The sequence below is a fragment of the Arachis duranensis genome, chromosome 8, assembly GCF_000817695.3.
Source record: "Arachis duranensis cultivar V14167 chromosome 8, aradu.V14167.gnm2.J7QH, whole genome shotgun sequence".
In the NCBI taxonomy this organism is placed as follows: Eukaryota; Viridiplantae; Streptophyta; class Magnoliopsida; order Fabales; family Fabaceae; genus Arachis; species Arachis duranensis.
In genome coordinates, this window is record NC_029779.3 from 8,699,694 (window position 1) to 8,715,833 (window position 16,140).

General features: G+C 33.2%; 3 protein-coding genes across 3 annotated transcripts; 2 read left to right on the plus strand and 1 right to left on the minus strand.

Moving 5' to 3' along the window:
* Window positions 1-4,259: 4,259 nt before the first annotated feature.
* LOC107460540 (uncharacterized) lies at window positions 4,260-5,516 on the minus strand. The gene has a single exon (XM_016078913.1). It carries the CDS (start codon window positions 5,514-5,516, stop codon window positions 4,260-4,262), a length of 1,257 nt encoding a protein of 418 aa, XP_015934399.1.
* A 1,814-nt stretch (window positions 5,517-7,330) lies between these two features.
* Window positions 7,331-10,444, plus strand: LOC107460593 (WAT1-related protein At3g28050). The gene is made up of 7 exons (XM_052252405.1): window positions 7,331-7,682; window positions 7,785-7,851; window positions 7,931-8,064; window positions 9,097-9,331; window positions 9,463-9,621; window positions 9,707-9,858; window positions 9,958-10,444. Exons 1-7 carry the CDS (start codon window positions 7,507-7,509, stop codon window positions 10,094-10,096), a joined length of 1,062 nt encoding a protein of 353 aa, XP_052108365.1. The 5' UTR covers window positions 7,331-7,506; the 3' UTR covers window positions 10,097-10,444.
* Window positions 10,445-12,679: 2,235 nt separating this feature from the next.
* On the plus strand, window positions 12,680-15,933 carry LOC107460592 (WAT1-related protein At1g70260-like). The gene is made up of 7 exons (XM_016078973.3): window positions 12,680-13,043; window positions 13,102-13,167; window positions 13,263-13,379; window positions 13,830-14,100; window positions 14,911-15,072; window positions 15,158-15,309; window positions 15,487-15,933. Exons 1-7 carry the CDS (start codon window positions 12,838-12,840, stop codon window positions 15,632-15,634), a joined length of 1,122 nt encoding a protein of 373 aa, XP_015934459.1. The 5' UTR covers window positions 12,680-12,837; the 3' UTR covers window positions 15,635-15,933.
* The last annotated feature ends 207 nt before the right edge of the window (window positions 15,934-16,140 follow it).

Here is a 16,140-nt window from a genome sequence, read left to right on the forward strand (position 1 = left end):
CACCTAACCAAAAAATTAAACAGGACAATTTCTCTTAATTATGTGGCAGTAGTTTGTTTGATTTTTCAAGTGGTGATAGATGAGTGGATAAGGCCATATGTATCTATGAAATAAAAAATGACAATTACTTAAATGTTACAAAATTACTTGTTGTCAAAGGTGGCAACTCAAATGCATTGAAATAATTTAGGTGCAGTAACTATTATAAACATCACATAAGAAGAAGAAGAAGCATCATAATAGTATATTTCCTTTGTGATATTGGTTGACAGCCTTGTTATTTTTAGTTACTTTTATTTGTGAGGAGTTTTGAATTATGCACTAGTTAATTAGTTTAGGATCCTGAATTATTTTGAAATCTTTTGAAATTTGAGTTTGTGTGTTATTGGTTACTATTTTAGTATCTTATTAGTGATTTGATTTAAGTGAAACTATTATCTATTTTGTACGTTCCTCATATTTTATAGGAAAATATTTGTTTGTCATATTTGTATATAAATGTTAAAATGAACTACTTAAATTTTCTTGTGTCAATTTTATTATTCTACTTCTACTCTAGTGCACGTCTTGCCTATTTCCTAACCAATCAACCACTCACAGCTTACTATTTTGTTAAATATATTAAACTTGACCAAAATATTATTTAGGGTAAAATATTAAGTTGGTTTCTTATGTTTGAGCGTAATCTTGTTTTTTTTTTTCCAAAGGCAATCATTTACTTTTATTCACCAATAAAAAAAAAGGAAGGTATTGTCCCAATTGAAAGACATAACCGTAAAAACATAAGAAAGGGGTTCTCCCAAAAGTTTCACTTCACGCGCAGGTGAGTAAACGAACAGTAAGCCACTAAATGGAAAAGGGGAAGAGAAAAACTAATCTATTCTTGAGGGGCGCAGGGGGCGGACAAGAATTTCTTGGTGAGCTCTAATAACGCTAGTGGCAATCTCTTCCGGAGGGGTAGCACCAGCACCTTGCTCAAACACTCTTCGGTTCCGGTCTTTCCATATATGCCATAATAAAATTGCTACAAGAAGAACCTTGCTACTCCCATTTGGTTGCTTATCCAGGAGGCTTGTTGTTGAACTCCACCAATCGAAGAAGGTGGTTGAGTTAGAGAAAGGTACACATGCTTCCATTTCTATCTTCCTCCATGTTAATTTTGCATTTTGACATAGAAATAGGCAGTGAGTTATTGTTTCGCTCTCTTCTTGACACAGTGGACATGTTGCAGGCGTATTGGGGAATCTCTGATGGATCAGTTGCATGACTGGAATTCTTCCGTGAAGACATTTCCAAAGAAAAATTGTAATCTTCTGGGGTGTGAGCAGGTTCCATAGCTGGGCCCAAATTCCTCTTTGTTGCATATAAGCTGGGCATAGATCAATTGGTTCATGAAAGAACAGGTAAGAAATTCGGTATCCGGATGCAACGTCGTAGCATTTGGAGTTATTAAATAGCCACTGAACTTTGTCTGGTCCTTCTCCTGGGGATATTGTTAGAATTTGTTGTGCTACCTCAGTGGGAAAGACCTCGGAGACAAGCCTTTGGTTCCATTCTTTATTTTCAGAGAAAAGGTCCTTGACTAGTGTCATTTGATTTGATGTTTGGCTGGAATTGATGTCGCAGGAAACTCTATATGGGAAGGTTGAAGGAAGCCAGGGGTCTCTAAAGATCCGAATGGACTCGCCGTCCCCCACTTTCCAGATTGTGCCTTTTTCTGTCACACTCCGTCCGTGGAGAAGACTCTGTCATCCCCAGGAAGGTAATACTCCTCTATCTGCACTTAGTAAATCCCCATACCTGTAATACCTGCCCTTTAAAATTCTGGCTAGGAGAGAGTTAGGATGGGTTATGAGTCTCCAACATTGCTTGCCTAGTAAAGCTAGATTATGTGCTCGCAGGTCTTTCACTCCCAAACCTCCCTCGCTCTTCGGCCTTGTCATCTTATCCCAGCTAATCCAGACCATGCGTCTTTCCTCTCCATGCTGTCCCCACCAAAATTGAGTCAAGATACTATGAATGTCCTTCAGCAACGTATCTGGGAGCCTAAAACAAGATAAGGTATAGATGGGTACTGCTTCCCCTATTGCCCGAATCAAAATCTGACGACCTCCACTTGACAGTAAACTTTTTTTCCAGCCTTGCACCTTCTTGAATACCCTGTCTTTAATGGCACTGAAGGTGGATCGTTTTGATCTATTTATTACTGAAGGGAGCCCCAAGTACTTGTCTTGTGCTCCAATATGAGTAATGTTCATCCTTGTTGCCAGGAGTTCCCGAGTAGCATCCGGAGTATTGTTACTAAAGAAAATGGCTGACTTAGATAGATTAATTTTCTCTCCGCTAAAACTTTCATATGACTCCAAAAGCTCTAGGATTCTATCACAACCTTCCTCGGAGGCCTTGCAAAATAAAATTGAGTCGTCAGAAAATAACAAGTGACTAACTGTAGGACATCTTCGTGTTACCTGAATACCGTGAATTAAACCGTTTTGCTCTGCCTTGTGTAGCAGGAAGGATAGACCTTCCGCACAAAAAAGAAAAAGATATGGTGATAAAGGATCTCCTTGTCGGATCCCTCTATTTGGTTTGAAAAAACCAAAAGGTTGGCCTTCCACAACAACAGAGTAAGAAACTGTGGTAACTAATTCTCGGATCCAGCTAATCCATCGCGTGCCAAATCCCAGTTTTTCCATTATGTACCAAAGAAATTTCCATTCGACCCTATCATACGCTTTACTCATATCAAGCTTAATAGCCATTTCATGATTCAGCCCCCGTTTCCTAGTTTTAAGATAGTGCATGCACTCATGAGCAATTAAGATGTTATCAGAGATCAGCCGTCCCTTCAGAAAAGCGCTCTGATTAGGGCCTATTAACTTATTCATACAACTTTGTAATCTATGCACCAACACCTTAGAGATAATTTTGTACATTGTTGTAGATAAGCTAATGGGTCTAACTTGGGACATGTTGCTAGCGTCAGGAACTTTCGGTATTAGGCAAATATTTGTATGATTAAAGCTTTTTAATATTCTCCCGCCTCCAAAGAAACTTTTAATGGCTCGTGTTACATCCTCCTTTACAATGTCCCAATAGAACTGAAAGAATTTTGCTGTCATTCCGTCATCTCCTGGGGCGCTTTGAGGATGAACACTGAAGGCAGCCCTCTTAATTTCCTTGTCTGACACTGGTTTTTGTAGCCTCTGATTCATGAGAGATGTAACCTTAGGCTCAAAGTCAGCAAGAAAAGGCTCCGGAACTGCTTGATTGGTAGATGAAAAAATGCCTGTAAAATATTCCTCAGCCACTCTTGCAATGTCAGCTTGAGAGGATACTACTTCCCCGTTTCCGTTCACTAGTCGCCAGATTTTATTCCCCATTGTACGCATTTTGAACTTCCTATGAAAGAAGGCAGTGTTCCTGTCCCCTTCCTTAAGCCACTTAACCCGGGACTTCTCCTTCCAATACAATTCTTCATTTAGGTATGCCTTTTCAAGCTTCGATTCGACCTCGTGGATCTCAGTTCCACCGCAGATCCCTGCTGCCCTTATTTCCTCCAGTCGGGCCTTAAGTGTCTCAATTTCCTTTTTTGAATTTGACCGGTTACTTTGTTGCCACTGCACAAGCTTGTGGTGGCACAACTTTAATTTTTGAGCGATGATATACATCGGAGAACCTTCAAATGAAGAGGCCCAGGCTTCTCTAACAATATTCCTTATCTCCTCTATACCACACCACCTCTCTTGGAACTTAAATCTTTTTTTTTATTTTTCCATCCGAGGAGTAGTGTCCAGCAATAAAGGGGCATGATCTGAACCATTTTCGGCAAGCCTGAGAACGGTTGGTTGACAAAAGGATTGCAGTAGCTCCGCGTTTACTAATACTCTGTCCAAACGTTCCTGGATCAATTCATTCCCTGCCCTCCTATTACTCCAAGTGTATTGTCTTCCAATCATACCTAGATGCTAGATCCACCAGATCAATGTCACCAATGAAGAGATTGAAGGCTGTCATAGATGATAAAGACGTGTCGCCACCCCCCGCTTTTTTCTCTGGTGTAGTGATTGAATTAAGCATTTGGATTAACAATATGCCACTTATTAAAACCACACGACCTCAACTTCGCTTCCACATTTCGAGTTTGGTTTTTGGTTTCACAAATAAAAACCACTCGGGGGAGTGGGATTGAGATATCCCTTTGAGGTTATGGATTGTCAGGGGTCTCCCCAAACCCCGACAATTCCATGTAAGAATCCTCATGGTATTTGGGGTGCCATTTGACGGCTGGCACCCTCCACCTTCTCCTTATCTGCATTCCTTTCCTCCAAACATACCTTTTTCTGTTTTGTTTCATTCTCCATATCTGCTGGCCTCCTTTTGTTGCCACTAACATGCAAGAAGTTTTCCCCTCGTTGCCTAGCAATCTGTTTGATCTTCTTCTTTCCTGACTCCTCTTTACTCGTATCATCCTTCTCCAGGTGTACTTCCTTAGAATATGCTGCTGGATTAGCATCATCCAACAGGATCAGAGATCTATTTTCCTCCCTGGGCTTCCCTTCTTTCTCAGGTATCTGAGTCGGCGCTACTCTCGTCCACTTGTTCAAAGATTCTGGTGCCCCTTTTTCTGTGTCTCTATTGTCATGCATACTCATTCCAGCAAAATCTTCTATTAGCCATGTGGGAGGTGGTTTCTTCTTTGGTTGTGCAGGTCTTAAATGAGAAGTTTTATCCCCTCCTGTGTCAGCACCCCCTGTATCCTCTCTCTTGCCAACTTGATCCGCTTTAACCCACTCTCCAATGTTGTCCTGTGTGTTCTGATGCGCCGTCAAGTCTGTGATCAGCCTGTTACAGTGTTTTGCCTCATGCCCTAGGTACGCACAATAGGTGCAGACTTTACCCAAGCGCTCATATCTCACACCAATCTCCATTACCTTCTGCTTTGGACCAGCGAGCCGCAGGCTGTCTCTAGCCTTTTTTCCTCCATCAAGTTGGATTTTTGCCTTCACAATTCTGGATTCTTTGCCTCTAACACTAAAGAATCCTACTTCAATAACCTCTCCAATCTTATCACCCAATTTTCTCCCTACCTCCAATGTTTTGTATTCCTCCGGAAGACCCCAGAATTGAGCCCAAACTGGAAAGTACCGGAGTCTTTCTTCCACTTCGTTCTCATCCTCATTCCATCTCTGGACGTGCAGCACATAATCTTTAAAGAGCCATGGCCCTCCTCTCTCAATTCTTATTGCATCTTGTTCAGAGTCAAAAAAGAATTGAAATCTATTATTTCCTCTCTCCACCGTGCGAAATCCCATTGGTCTTCCCCAAATCACCCTGAGAGCATTGTCCAATGTTCCTTGGGAGAATGGTTTATCTGCGAACAATCTCCCAAGAAGACTTTTGGAACATGCCTCAGTTCCTTTAGCAATTTTCTCATCCCCTAACTGTACCAAATCCTCATTTTCCTCCTCTCTATCTGAACTGGATTGTTTATTGCCTCTTCCTTCTGTCTCCATAATGGCCAGAGTATATGTTCCAGCTTGAGTCAACGATAAGGAATTCAGTGGTTTTGAATCTAAATTGAAAGTAAAGAAAAGAAGAGAAGAAGAAGAAGAGACCCTAGAAGGGCACTTGTCAAAACCCTAGCAGAGCACTTGTCAAAACCCTAGCAGAGCACTTGTCAATACTCCTCTTGCTCCCTAAGCGTAATCTTGTTTTGATTCTTAAGGTTTAAAGTGTTTTATTTGAATTTAAAAAGGTTTCATTTAACTTCAATATAGTCTCATCTGAAGTCAAAGTTAAATAATTAACGGAATGTCCTACATGACAGTAGTGTATGAACAAAATCGATAATTTAAAGAACAAATACAAGTTCTAAAGGTACAAAATCAACAATAATGCATTAATACATTTATTTATTATTCTCCTTAGTTTTGTAAAAAATATTTCATTTAAATTGTAAGGAGAATGATAAATAAATATATTGATGCATCTATTGTTGATTTTGTGCCTTTGAAATTTGTACTTGTTCTCTAGATTATCAACATTATTCTTGCACTGTTGTCATGCATTCCGTTAATTATTTAACTTTGACCTTAGAGTAAAACTACATTGAAACTAAATGAAACTTTTTTGAATTCAAATAAGATACTTTAAACCTTAAAAATCAAAACAGGATTATATCCAAATATAAGGATTAATTTTATACTTTACTCATATTATTTATTAAAAGAGCACGGACATTTTAAAAATGAGTAAATTGTAAAATTAGTTTCAAAATTTTTACTAAATCAAATTGGCTTTTTGAATTTACAAACATTAATTAAATCGATTGATTATGCATGAAGTCTTGATCGATTTAGACTATTGAAAACTTTAGTGTTTCACATTAACTAAATTATGTAGGATATTTTGTTTTAGGTAGGGTTTTTAAAGTTATTATCAAAAATTGATTTTGAGGTGAAGATTATGACAAAATTAAAATTATTTTTTATTTGTTTACAATTGTGCATGTTGATGAATGATAAATATACATATTATTAAAAGTCGTATTAGTCACAAAATTTGACTATATTCAAAAGTCAAAAGAAAATTAATAGATTTCAAGTTAAGGGTTAGCAACAACTCAGAAACTGTGTTTACAAGTTAATAATAGGATAGTTAAGTTGCAGAAAATCTTATTATAAAAAATCAAATATCCAATATAAAACTTGTTAAGAATCAATTCAAATATTTATTCTATATTAAAAAGTTTTAAAATTAATCATTGAGAATTTTAATTTATCCTCCAAATATTCTAAAACATTTAAAGGAGTAAAAATTAAATATATATGTCCTTTTCTAAAAACATCAAAACTAAAAAATTCAAAAAAAAATATTTAAAAATTAGAAGAATAATTAGAAAATAAGTTATCACTCCCAATCATTTTTCAAGTTTTAAATTGCTGTATTCTTAATTAGTCTCCACAAGACAGCAATAAACTATTAAACTCACGAATATTGTTATTTCATTACTCATTGGTTAATGGTTAGAAATGGATTTTTTTAATTTTTTTTAATAATTGAAGAAGTAAAATATAATTTTTAATTCTTTAATTTTTTTTATATTTTTATTTGATTTTAATTATAAAATTAATTATAAAATATCACATTTTATTTTTTTAATTGTTAAAAAAATTGAGAGTTGAGAGTATCTATTCGCATGAATGGTGAGGTCATAGGTGGCTAAGAAAAGTGACCCGAGAGAATGAACTTGAGCAAGAAAAGCGGCTTCATCCAATAGCATCCACTATTTTCTCACACAAGTTTATTACTACAATCCAAAGTATGCTTTGACTCAGCAAAAGCAAGTAATTGAATCCTAAATAGTATATAATCTTTGGGATGTGCTAACGTTTTTATTTGTGTGCTTGAGGAGTTAGGAGAATGGAGGATAGCATATAGGAATGGAATAGGATAGCATACAAAGCTGCACTCAAGGTGTTTGTGTATTTGTCTGTGTGAGAAATGGGGAAGTTGACACTCCCATTTGTGGGGATGATCATGGCCGAACTTGCTCAAGTTGGATTAATCATACTCAGCAAGCAAGTCATGGCAAAAGGAATGTCCAGCTTCATCTTCATTTTTTACTCCAATTCCCTTGCTTCCCTTATTCTTCTCCCTTCCTCCTTCTTCATCCACAGGTAAAACATACTATTGCAATTGCTTTCTTGTTTTGCAGCTGAAGAACTTCACTATGTATTAATCTTTCCAATAATTGGCTTCTGAATTCTCATTCTTGCAAGATTTAACCGCCCTCCAATTACCTTCTCCACCATTATTGGATGCTTCTTCCTTGGACTACTCGGGCAAGTTTAATTTTGCCTTATTATACTCCATCATCCATATTGTGCAATATCAAGTTCAAAGAAGAATAATTGTGTTCTAAAAGTTCGATTTTTTTTTGTTGGACCACTTGGAATTAATTGTGTGGATTGAATTCTTTAACTACAGTTCAGCTACACTCAGCACTGCAATGCTCAACCTTGTTCCTGGCTTTACCTTTGTACTTGCCGTTCTTTTCAGGTTGATAATCTCATCTCCTCTTTGTTGCTAATAGCCACTTTTTATTAATTATATCTATGGTCGATGTTGTCATTAACTCATTTTTGACATAGTGGTGGGGGTAAAATAAAAAAAGAAAGTATCTCTTCTGTGGTAACTTCAAAGATGTTGTAATTATGTACACAATAAAAATTATTGATGGCATTCCACTAATATCAATGGAGATGGAAATATTGTTTTGTTGGATTAACTGTTTTTTAAAATTTAATAGCTTGTCAATCAACATGGCTTAAGATGAGACACAATGGTATCGTCAAATCCATATAGTTGGCCCCACCTAGTGTGAAAAATATTCTGTTGTTATAATCATTTGATTAATTTCCACAACGTAAAGGTTCATTTTAAATTACATTATGTCTTGAGCGATGGCTTGCAGAGTCGCAGTAGTTCATCATCTTACTAGATTTCTCCCCATCTGTTTAGTAGTTGCATTTATGAATAAATTGTTCCTTTAAATAACTCTGTTGAATCAAGTCATGCCAATTTACAGGATTAGCTTTTTGTATCCTGAAGTCCATTTGTGTATGTAATTAGTACACTTTAAATGGCATATAACATCTGCAAGTGGTCCTTATTTCCTAGATTTTCCTTAAATCATATTATAAGTGATGTTAACACCTGAACAATAAATCTTGTACTACTAAAAAAAACCTCTGAAGTTGTATCCGGAAAACGAATATACAAATATGCCATTTTGGAGTAGGACATCTGATCCCTACATATGAATTTGGATTCAACATTTGCATAAACATATATCCAGATCACCATATGTGAACTTAGTTTGATTGGTCAATTGAAAAATCTTTAGAAACTCTTATGAGAAAAAAAAGGCTAATAAACTAACTCATCCAAGTTTTGAAAAATTTTCTATTGCTTCTGGGTGTGTCTATCCTTCTTTCAATTATACATAGAAGGCTCAAACTAAATATGCACTTGGGGACTATAGTTCACTGCTACATACTCTGTGTAGCTTATCCATCTCGCTGGTTTCAGGTTGGAACAATTTGATTGGAAAAACTCTAGCAGTGTAGCTAAATCATTGGGAACAATAGTATCAATTGCTGGTGCATTCATTGCCACTTTGTACAAGGGCCCTGCAATTCTGATGGGACTATCACCTGCTAACTCATCTCTGCAGCCACTTTCATCACAAGATCCCAACTGGATACTCGGAGGATTATTTCTTGCACTGGATTGTGTGATGGCTTCGGCATTTTTAATCGTACAGGTGAAGTTACCAGCTTGTAATATGGCTTGTATAATATGCAATTTCAACTTGCTTGGTGAAAAAAAATACAAGGAACTTAACTTTTCTTGAAAAATTACTTTAACTGATTAACCATAACTGGATGTTTTCAGGCTTATGTTCTTAAGAAATATCCAGCAGAGTTCATTGTTGTATTCTTTTATTGCTTCTTTGTGGCCATTCAATCTGCTGTGATCTGTTTGGTTGTGGAAAGAGACATCGATGCTTGGAGCTTGGAACCGATGCAAAGATTGCTCACAGTTCTATACTCGGTAATCAAAATAATAATGAATCGAAGCACAACTAGTAACAGCTATTCACCTATAATTCAAGCTTCATCTGTGTAAACATTTTCAGGCAGTCTTTGGTTCTGTCTTTCAAGTTGGTGTTGCTACTTGGTGTTTACACCAGACAGGACCTGTTTTTGTTTGCATGTTCAAGCCTGTAGGAATCATCATATCGGTGGTCATAGGCGTTGTTTTCCTCGGCGATGCATTCTATCTTGGAAGGTACATTTTGTGTTTCTCTTGTAGACTGTGTTTGGTCATAGTAATGATAAGATTTGTTTCATGTAGCACAATTTCATTTGCTGTGTTTTATCCATGCAGTTTGGTTGGTGCTACTGTGATTGTTGTTGGGTTTTATTCTGTACTGTGGGGAAAAGCCAGAGATATTGAACAAGTTAGCTTGGAATCAAGGGGGAAACAAACCCCTCTTTTGAAAGAAAACAACATTGAAGAGATATAAATGTGTTGGATGGTTCATTCTAAAGGATGCTACAATTCTGCCACCAAATTAGGCATTTTCTATTTTTTTAGTCACAGCAAGTGGCTATCATACTGCCATAACCCTTTAAATCTGTGACAAATTCTGTTACAAAATATTGGAAGAAAATTATTATGGTAGTATTTATGTCGGATATTTGTACCATTGGCTTTAAATAAGGGGGGTATGTTAATCCATGTATGTATAAATAATACTGGATAAATGGGGAAGTCTTTGAAAGTTCTCTAATACACTGGAATGTTTCTCCTTAATTTGCAACTTTTTTCTATTACATATCAAAATTTGTGTACTCTTCACACTTTTTTTTTTTTAATTTTAGTTTCTAATTTTATTAGTATTATTTTGTTGTTTTTATGAAGCAAGAAATTCCCATGTTAGAAGCAGACTATCATATTCTAGGCACTTGGAATTAGCTAGCTTTCTTTCTTTCAATGTTCAATTAATTTTGGTCCAAAATGAGAGAGTATATATCCAAATTTAGCTAAGAAATTTTATTATACATTTACATATTCAATATTGAAGTAACTAAAATCTAAAAATACAGTTAGCAAACTGGTATTGTAATAAGAATTTAGCTAATTTATATCTTAAGGACATATTTTAAGAAGATAATAATAAAATTTTTAAAGTTTTTGATATATTTAATATATTAGAAATATATAAAAAATAACTATTTTCAGTAACTTTTAGTAAGGATGGATTTGTAAACATGAAAATAGAGCTTTTATATAATATAATTCGTGACTTCGAATTAAAGTAAAATATTCTTCTAAACAAGTCAATGTTTTAAGGCACCTTGTCCATTTTTATGAGTGAACTAAGTTTATCAAAATTTGTTTTCTCTTCACACCATTTATCTATCTTTTATTTTTATCTCTCATTTTTTTTCTTTTTCCTCCTTACTCTTTCAAATTAATGGTTATGATGATGAGATGGATGGTGACATGGTGTATATAAAAATGACTCTTAAAAATACTTGCATTCTAAACACTTCTGAGCATTTCATTTCGTTTCATTATTATATCAATGAAAAATAGGCCGAATGGCCCATCAAATTGATGACGATCTCATTAATACAGCCAAGTTGAGACTGCAGATCTGGTCCATTCGGGTCTTGACAAAACTGGTGAAAAGATTCACAAAAAATTATTCCACAGGAAAACATTTTATTCAGATTCCAATATAGTCTTTCTTAATCACACGCAAATTAGGCAGGTTATATCAATAAACACTATTGTAAAGAAAAATCTTCTCTAATGGTAGGGCCACAAAACATGCCAGCCACTAAAGGATTCCAAACCATACTAGAAACTCTTCACTCATTTGTCCACATTTATTCATTAAATATCCTCTATACCTGCGTCATCAACTTTATAAAACCATGTACACATCATAATAGGATTAGTTAATAACAAGCCATAGAGTAAGACTAAACCAACCTCATTGGCACATCTTTTTAATTTATAGGGTTGCAATATGCATACCTAACTTTTGATAGTTAACGTAAGACTAGAAAATGAAATAATAAGAATAATTACAATAGTATTAAAACAAAGATTTTACCGCAAATTAAAATAGTAGTCAAGTATATTATGTATCAAGACTACTGTCTACACTCTATAGATAATTAGATGTTCAAAAAACATTTTTCTATTCAATATTAGAGAATCAATTGTTTTCAGTGAATGTCAGTTAATTTTTTTAGAATGGTTGAAAAAAGATAAATCGATTCTGACCTTTTAATTCGTGGATGAAAATATAAAAATACATTTAAATTTCTGATTTTTTTTTTAAATTTGGATATATCGATTTTTGGGCCTAATTTGTTTCATTTTAAAAATTCTCTTACGTATGCATCCGTATCAACTAGGTCAATACAACGACAACTAGGTCAGTACAACGAGAGTCACATTTGATTTTTCTGATAAGTCTAACAGGCCCAGGTGAATATGAGAAATCAATATGTCCAGATTTTGAAAAGGTCAAAGACTTAAAAATACTTTTAAAAAATTCTCGAGAACTTAAATGTCTGTGGATCAAAAGATCAAGGACCTATTTGTCATTCTTTCTAAAATTATTTTATTTATCTTATATTTTAGATCTCAAATTATAAATTTTTATTTTAAATTCTAAATTAAAATTTTAAATAAGATTAACATTAATTAATTAAAAATTAATTCCATGTATTTTTTATTTTACACATATAATATATATTTTACCTTTGGTTAATTAAAATTTAGAAAGATGGCAAAATGGGCCAAAAAGAAGAGTAATAATGAAAGAATAAATAGGTAACATGTGTACAACTTCCATCCAATAAAGAAAAAAGTATGAATGATTTAACACCACATGACACGTCATCATTTGGCCCCTTGTTTAAGAATTAGGAACAACTCGAGTTGCAGCTTCTCTTCACAAAGTAGCTCCCTTATTCTATGAAGGGTTAATTAAATAATGGCCCCATTCTCTTCCTTTACCATTGATTCCTTCTTATATATACAAGCTAAGCTTTTCAATTCCATACCTTATAATAATTAGCAAGCTTTATTTATGTATGATATTGTATATAGTGTTCAATAGTATCACACCATAATAATAATTATTAACTTGTGGTGCATATCATATACTTCTCAAATTAAAAAAAAAAAAAAAACTTTCATTTATTGCGCATTACAACTATATAACATAAATTTGATTCATCAATGGAGTCTAAGATCACAAAGATATGGGAAATCATGCCATTCATAGTGATGGTGATGATGGAAGGGTGCACCATAGCACTTACAATTTTTGCAAAAACTGAATTGAATAATGGAATGAGTCCTTTTGTGTTCATTGTTTATACCAACGCTCTTGCTACCATAATACTCTTTCCTTCTTCATTTTTATTACACAACAACGGTGGCAGGTCCTTCAATTTCTCTTCTCCCTTTAATTAATTTAATTCACTCTATCCGTTTGAACAGAAAGGAGCCAACACCATCTTTTACTTTCTCTTTGTTCATGAGATTCTTGCTTCTTGGTTTTACCGGGTAATATATATATAATAATAATGTTTAATCAAATTTATTAACTTATGTTTTTTATTTCACATTATATTGATGGATTATTAATTTTAAATTTGTAGGATAACAATGACTCAGAGCTTTTCATTCTTGGGTCTAAGTTATAGTTCACCAATACTTGTATGTGCTATGGGACTCTTGATTCCAACCTTTAATTTCCTCCTCTCACTCATTTCCAGGTTATTCTTCTTTAATTTAAGTTTTAATTATTCTGTGGAATTTTATAATTTTACTTAATTTTTATTATATTTTTATACATTTTTTTAATTGAATTCCTCTATTAATAAAAACGTTAGAGTTAATAGAATATTCTATTAAATAAAACGAATATGTCTAACACTTAAATAAATATTCTATTTTGTTTAATAGAATATTCAGTTGATTCCAATATTTTTGTAACGGCAGAGATTTAGTTACAAAATTTAATATGTTATAGGAATCTTAAAAATATATATATAGAAAGATCTTAATTGAAAATTCGGTAAAACTATAAAAATCAGTGAAATAATTATACCTTAATTTAATTACCTTTACTTTATATATGTATATATAACATTATTAATTTAATTTCTTAGATTCATTATTTAATTATAGAAATGAAATTTAATAAAAAAAAAATAAAAAACCAGGGAGAGAGAGTTGAATTTGAGAAGCAGTGGATTCCAAGTGGAAGTGATTGGTGTGATGGTATCGATAATTGGAGGAGTGGAAGCTGAATTCTTCAAGGGTCCACTAATAAGACCAACTTCTTCTGATGACAAACTTCAATTCACTAACACTAATAATAATAATAATAATAAGCCACTTTTTGTGTTCTCTTCGGTCCCTGAATTTTGGGTTCTTGGTGGCATTTTGCTTGCTTCAGCTTCCTTATCAGTTGCACTTTGGAACTTTATTCAGGTAAAATCTATAACTGTTATATACTTATATTTCTTATTCTTTAAACATTAATTAAACTATAATCATTTTTATATTTATTGTATTATATAAAAAATAAAAAGTAGTACCTAAAAAAAAACTAGTATTAATAATACCTTTTTGGCTAATCTATTCAAATAATACTCGAAAAACAAAAATAATTTCAAAAAATACCAATAATATAAATAAGTCTTGAAAAAATTTAAAAATGTAACAAAAGTAATATAAATTATTAAAAAGATTTTATTGATAAAATTTTGACGTGATTTTTTTCAAATATTATTAGAAAAACCAGACATTTTAATTTTACGGCAAATGAATTTTTTTAAAAAATGAAAAAGTCTGAATATTAAATTTTGCTACAATTTTTGCATGCATCTTTATCTAAATATTTCTATAAAAAATTTTAATTATATACACAAGTCATTTGCTAAATATAAATCCATTGCTATTTATAATTAAAAAATATTTTTATTTTTATCATTTTTGTTACATTCTTAAATTAATCCAAGTTTATTTGTGAGAATTTAATTTTGATGCACTATCCGTGTAAAATAATTTTACACTGCATCCAATTATATTAACCGCGTAAATGGTCATTCAAGAAGAAGCCACTCAGATAAAAAATTTTAAAAATGTCTCTTTTTTAAAAATATTTTTTACAATACCCTTATTATAAAAAATTACTAAAACCATGAAAATTAAACTCTTATTTGTGATTGGTAACTTTAGAATTACTTTTGTATTGGAAATGGATCATTCATCATAAATCCTTTTTGTTCTGTTAAATAGAAGAAGACAGTAAAGGAATATTCGGAACCAATGAAGGCGGTTGCATATTATTCCTTAATTGGGACAATTCTGAGTGCCATAGTCGCTTGGATTGTGGAAAGGGATGATGCAACTGCTTGGAAGCTCAATCATGACATGCAACTCATTCTCATTCTTCTTACTGTAAGCCTCAACACTTCTATAACATTTTTTTTTTCAAACAGTATATATTGATGATTAAGGTGCTATATACATTATTATGGTGCAGGCACTATTTGGAGGTGTGATTCGTCCAAATATTCAAATTTGGTTCACTCGAATGAAGGGACCATTTTATGTGCCATTGTTCAAGCCCTTTGGTATTGCATTTGCCACAACTTTTGGTGTTTGCATCTTCCCTAACAGCCTCCACTATGGAAGGTACTTGTATTTATTTATCTATTTTTCTAATATGTAAAATATTTTACACAATCGTCTAATTGTATATGTTATTTTATATGGCCATTTATATGTTAAATGCAAAAGATAGTTAGTTTTTTAGCGTCACATTACGTAACTGGATTCACGTGTAAAATTGTTTTATGCAAAATTGTGCAGTGTGTTAGGAGCAGCTATAATTGGAATGGGGTACTATACAATAATGTGGGGACAAATGAAAGGAGAAGAAGAAAAAAGATCTGATGAAAGTTCAGATAACTTGGACAAGAAGATACCTCTTTTGCAAGAAAAGATGGAAGAAGTGTAAAAAGAAGGGGTTCAAAATTTCATTGATGCGATGCAGGGGAAGCCACCTTACCTATTATCAAGAAGCTTTCTCAAAATTCTCTTGTACAAAGGAGCTCTCAATATCCTTGCAAACTCTGTTAGAATTTTTTCCCAAGTTGCAAATCTTTTTCGTTATGAACTGCAACTTTTGTGTAAATACAGTTATATAATTTGCAAAAAAAAAAGTAAGTTGTAACTGTAAATATAATATGTATTGAATGTTGTATATATTACGTCTTAATAGGTATTATGCCTCTTAAGCCGCATTTTTTATTTTTATTTGTTTGAATACTAAAATAATTTAAGACTTGCATGCTTTATGTAAATTATTAGGTAAAGTAGCAAATATAAGATTTATAAATATTGTACCATAATATGCCTTTAATAGTAAAAGTTATTCTAGGGTTGGATGGGTAATATATGGGGGATATAATATTGCAGATTTTCATAACCAAAAAAAAAAATTTATCAGATAGAAGAAAGAAC

Excerpts from the sequence above, each read along its gene's own strand:
- LOC107460592 (XM_016078973.3), top strand. The coding sequence starts at position 12,838 with ATGGAGTCTAAGATCACAAAGATATGGGAAATCATGCCATTCATAGTG. Across the intron at positions 14,101-14,910 it reads CACTTTGGAACTTTATTCAG|AAGAAGACAGTAAAGGAATA; the intron begins GTAAAATCTATA and ends TCTGTTAAATAG. Across the intron at positions 15,073-15,157 it reads TCATTCTCATTCTTCTTACT|GCACTATTTGGAGGTGTGAT; the intron begins GTAAGCCTCAAC and ends ATTATGGTGCAG.
- LOC107460540 (XM_016078913.1), bottom strand. The coding sequence starts at position 5,516 with ATGGAGACAGAAGGAAGAGGCAATAAACAATCCAGTTCAGATAGAGAG.
- LOC107460593 (XM_052252405.1), top strand. The coding sequence starts at position 7,507 with ATGGGGAAGTTGACACTCCCATTTGTGGGGATGATCATGGCCGAACTT. Across the intron at positions 7,852-7,930 it reads TCCTTGGACTACTCGGGCAA|TTCGATTTTTTTTTGTTGGA; the intron begins GTTTAATTTTGC and ends GTGTTCTAAAAG. Across the intron at positions 9,859-9,957 it reads GATGCATTCTATCTTGGAAG|TTTGGTTGGTGCTACTGTGA; the intron begins GTACATTTTGTG and ends TTATCCATGCAG.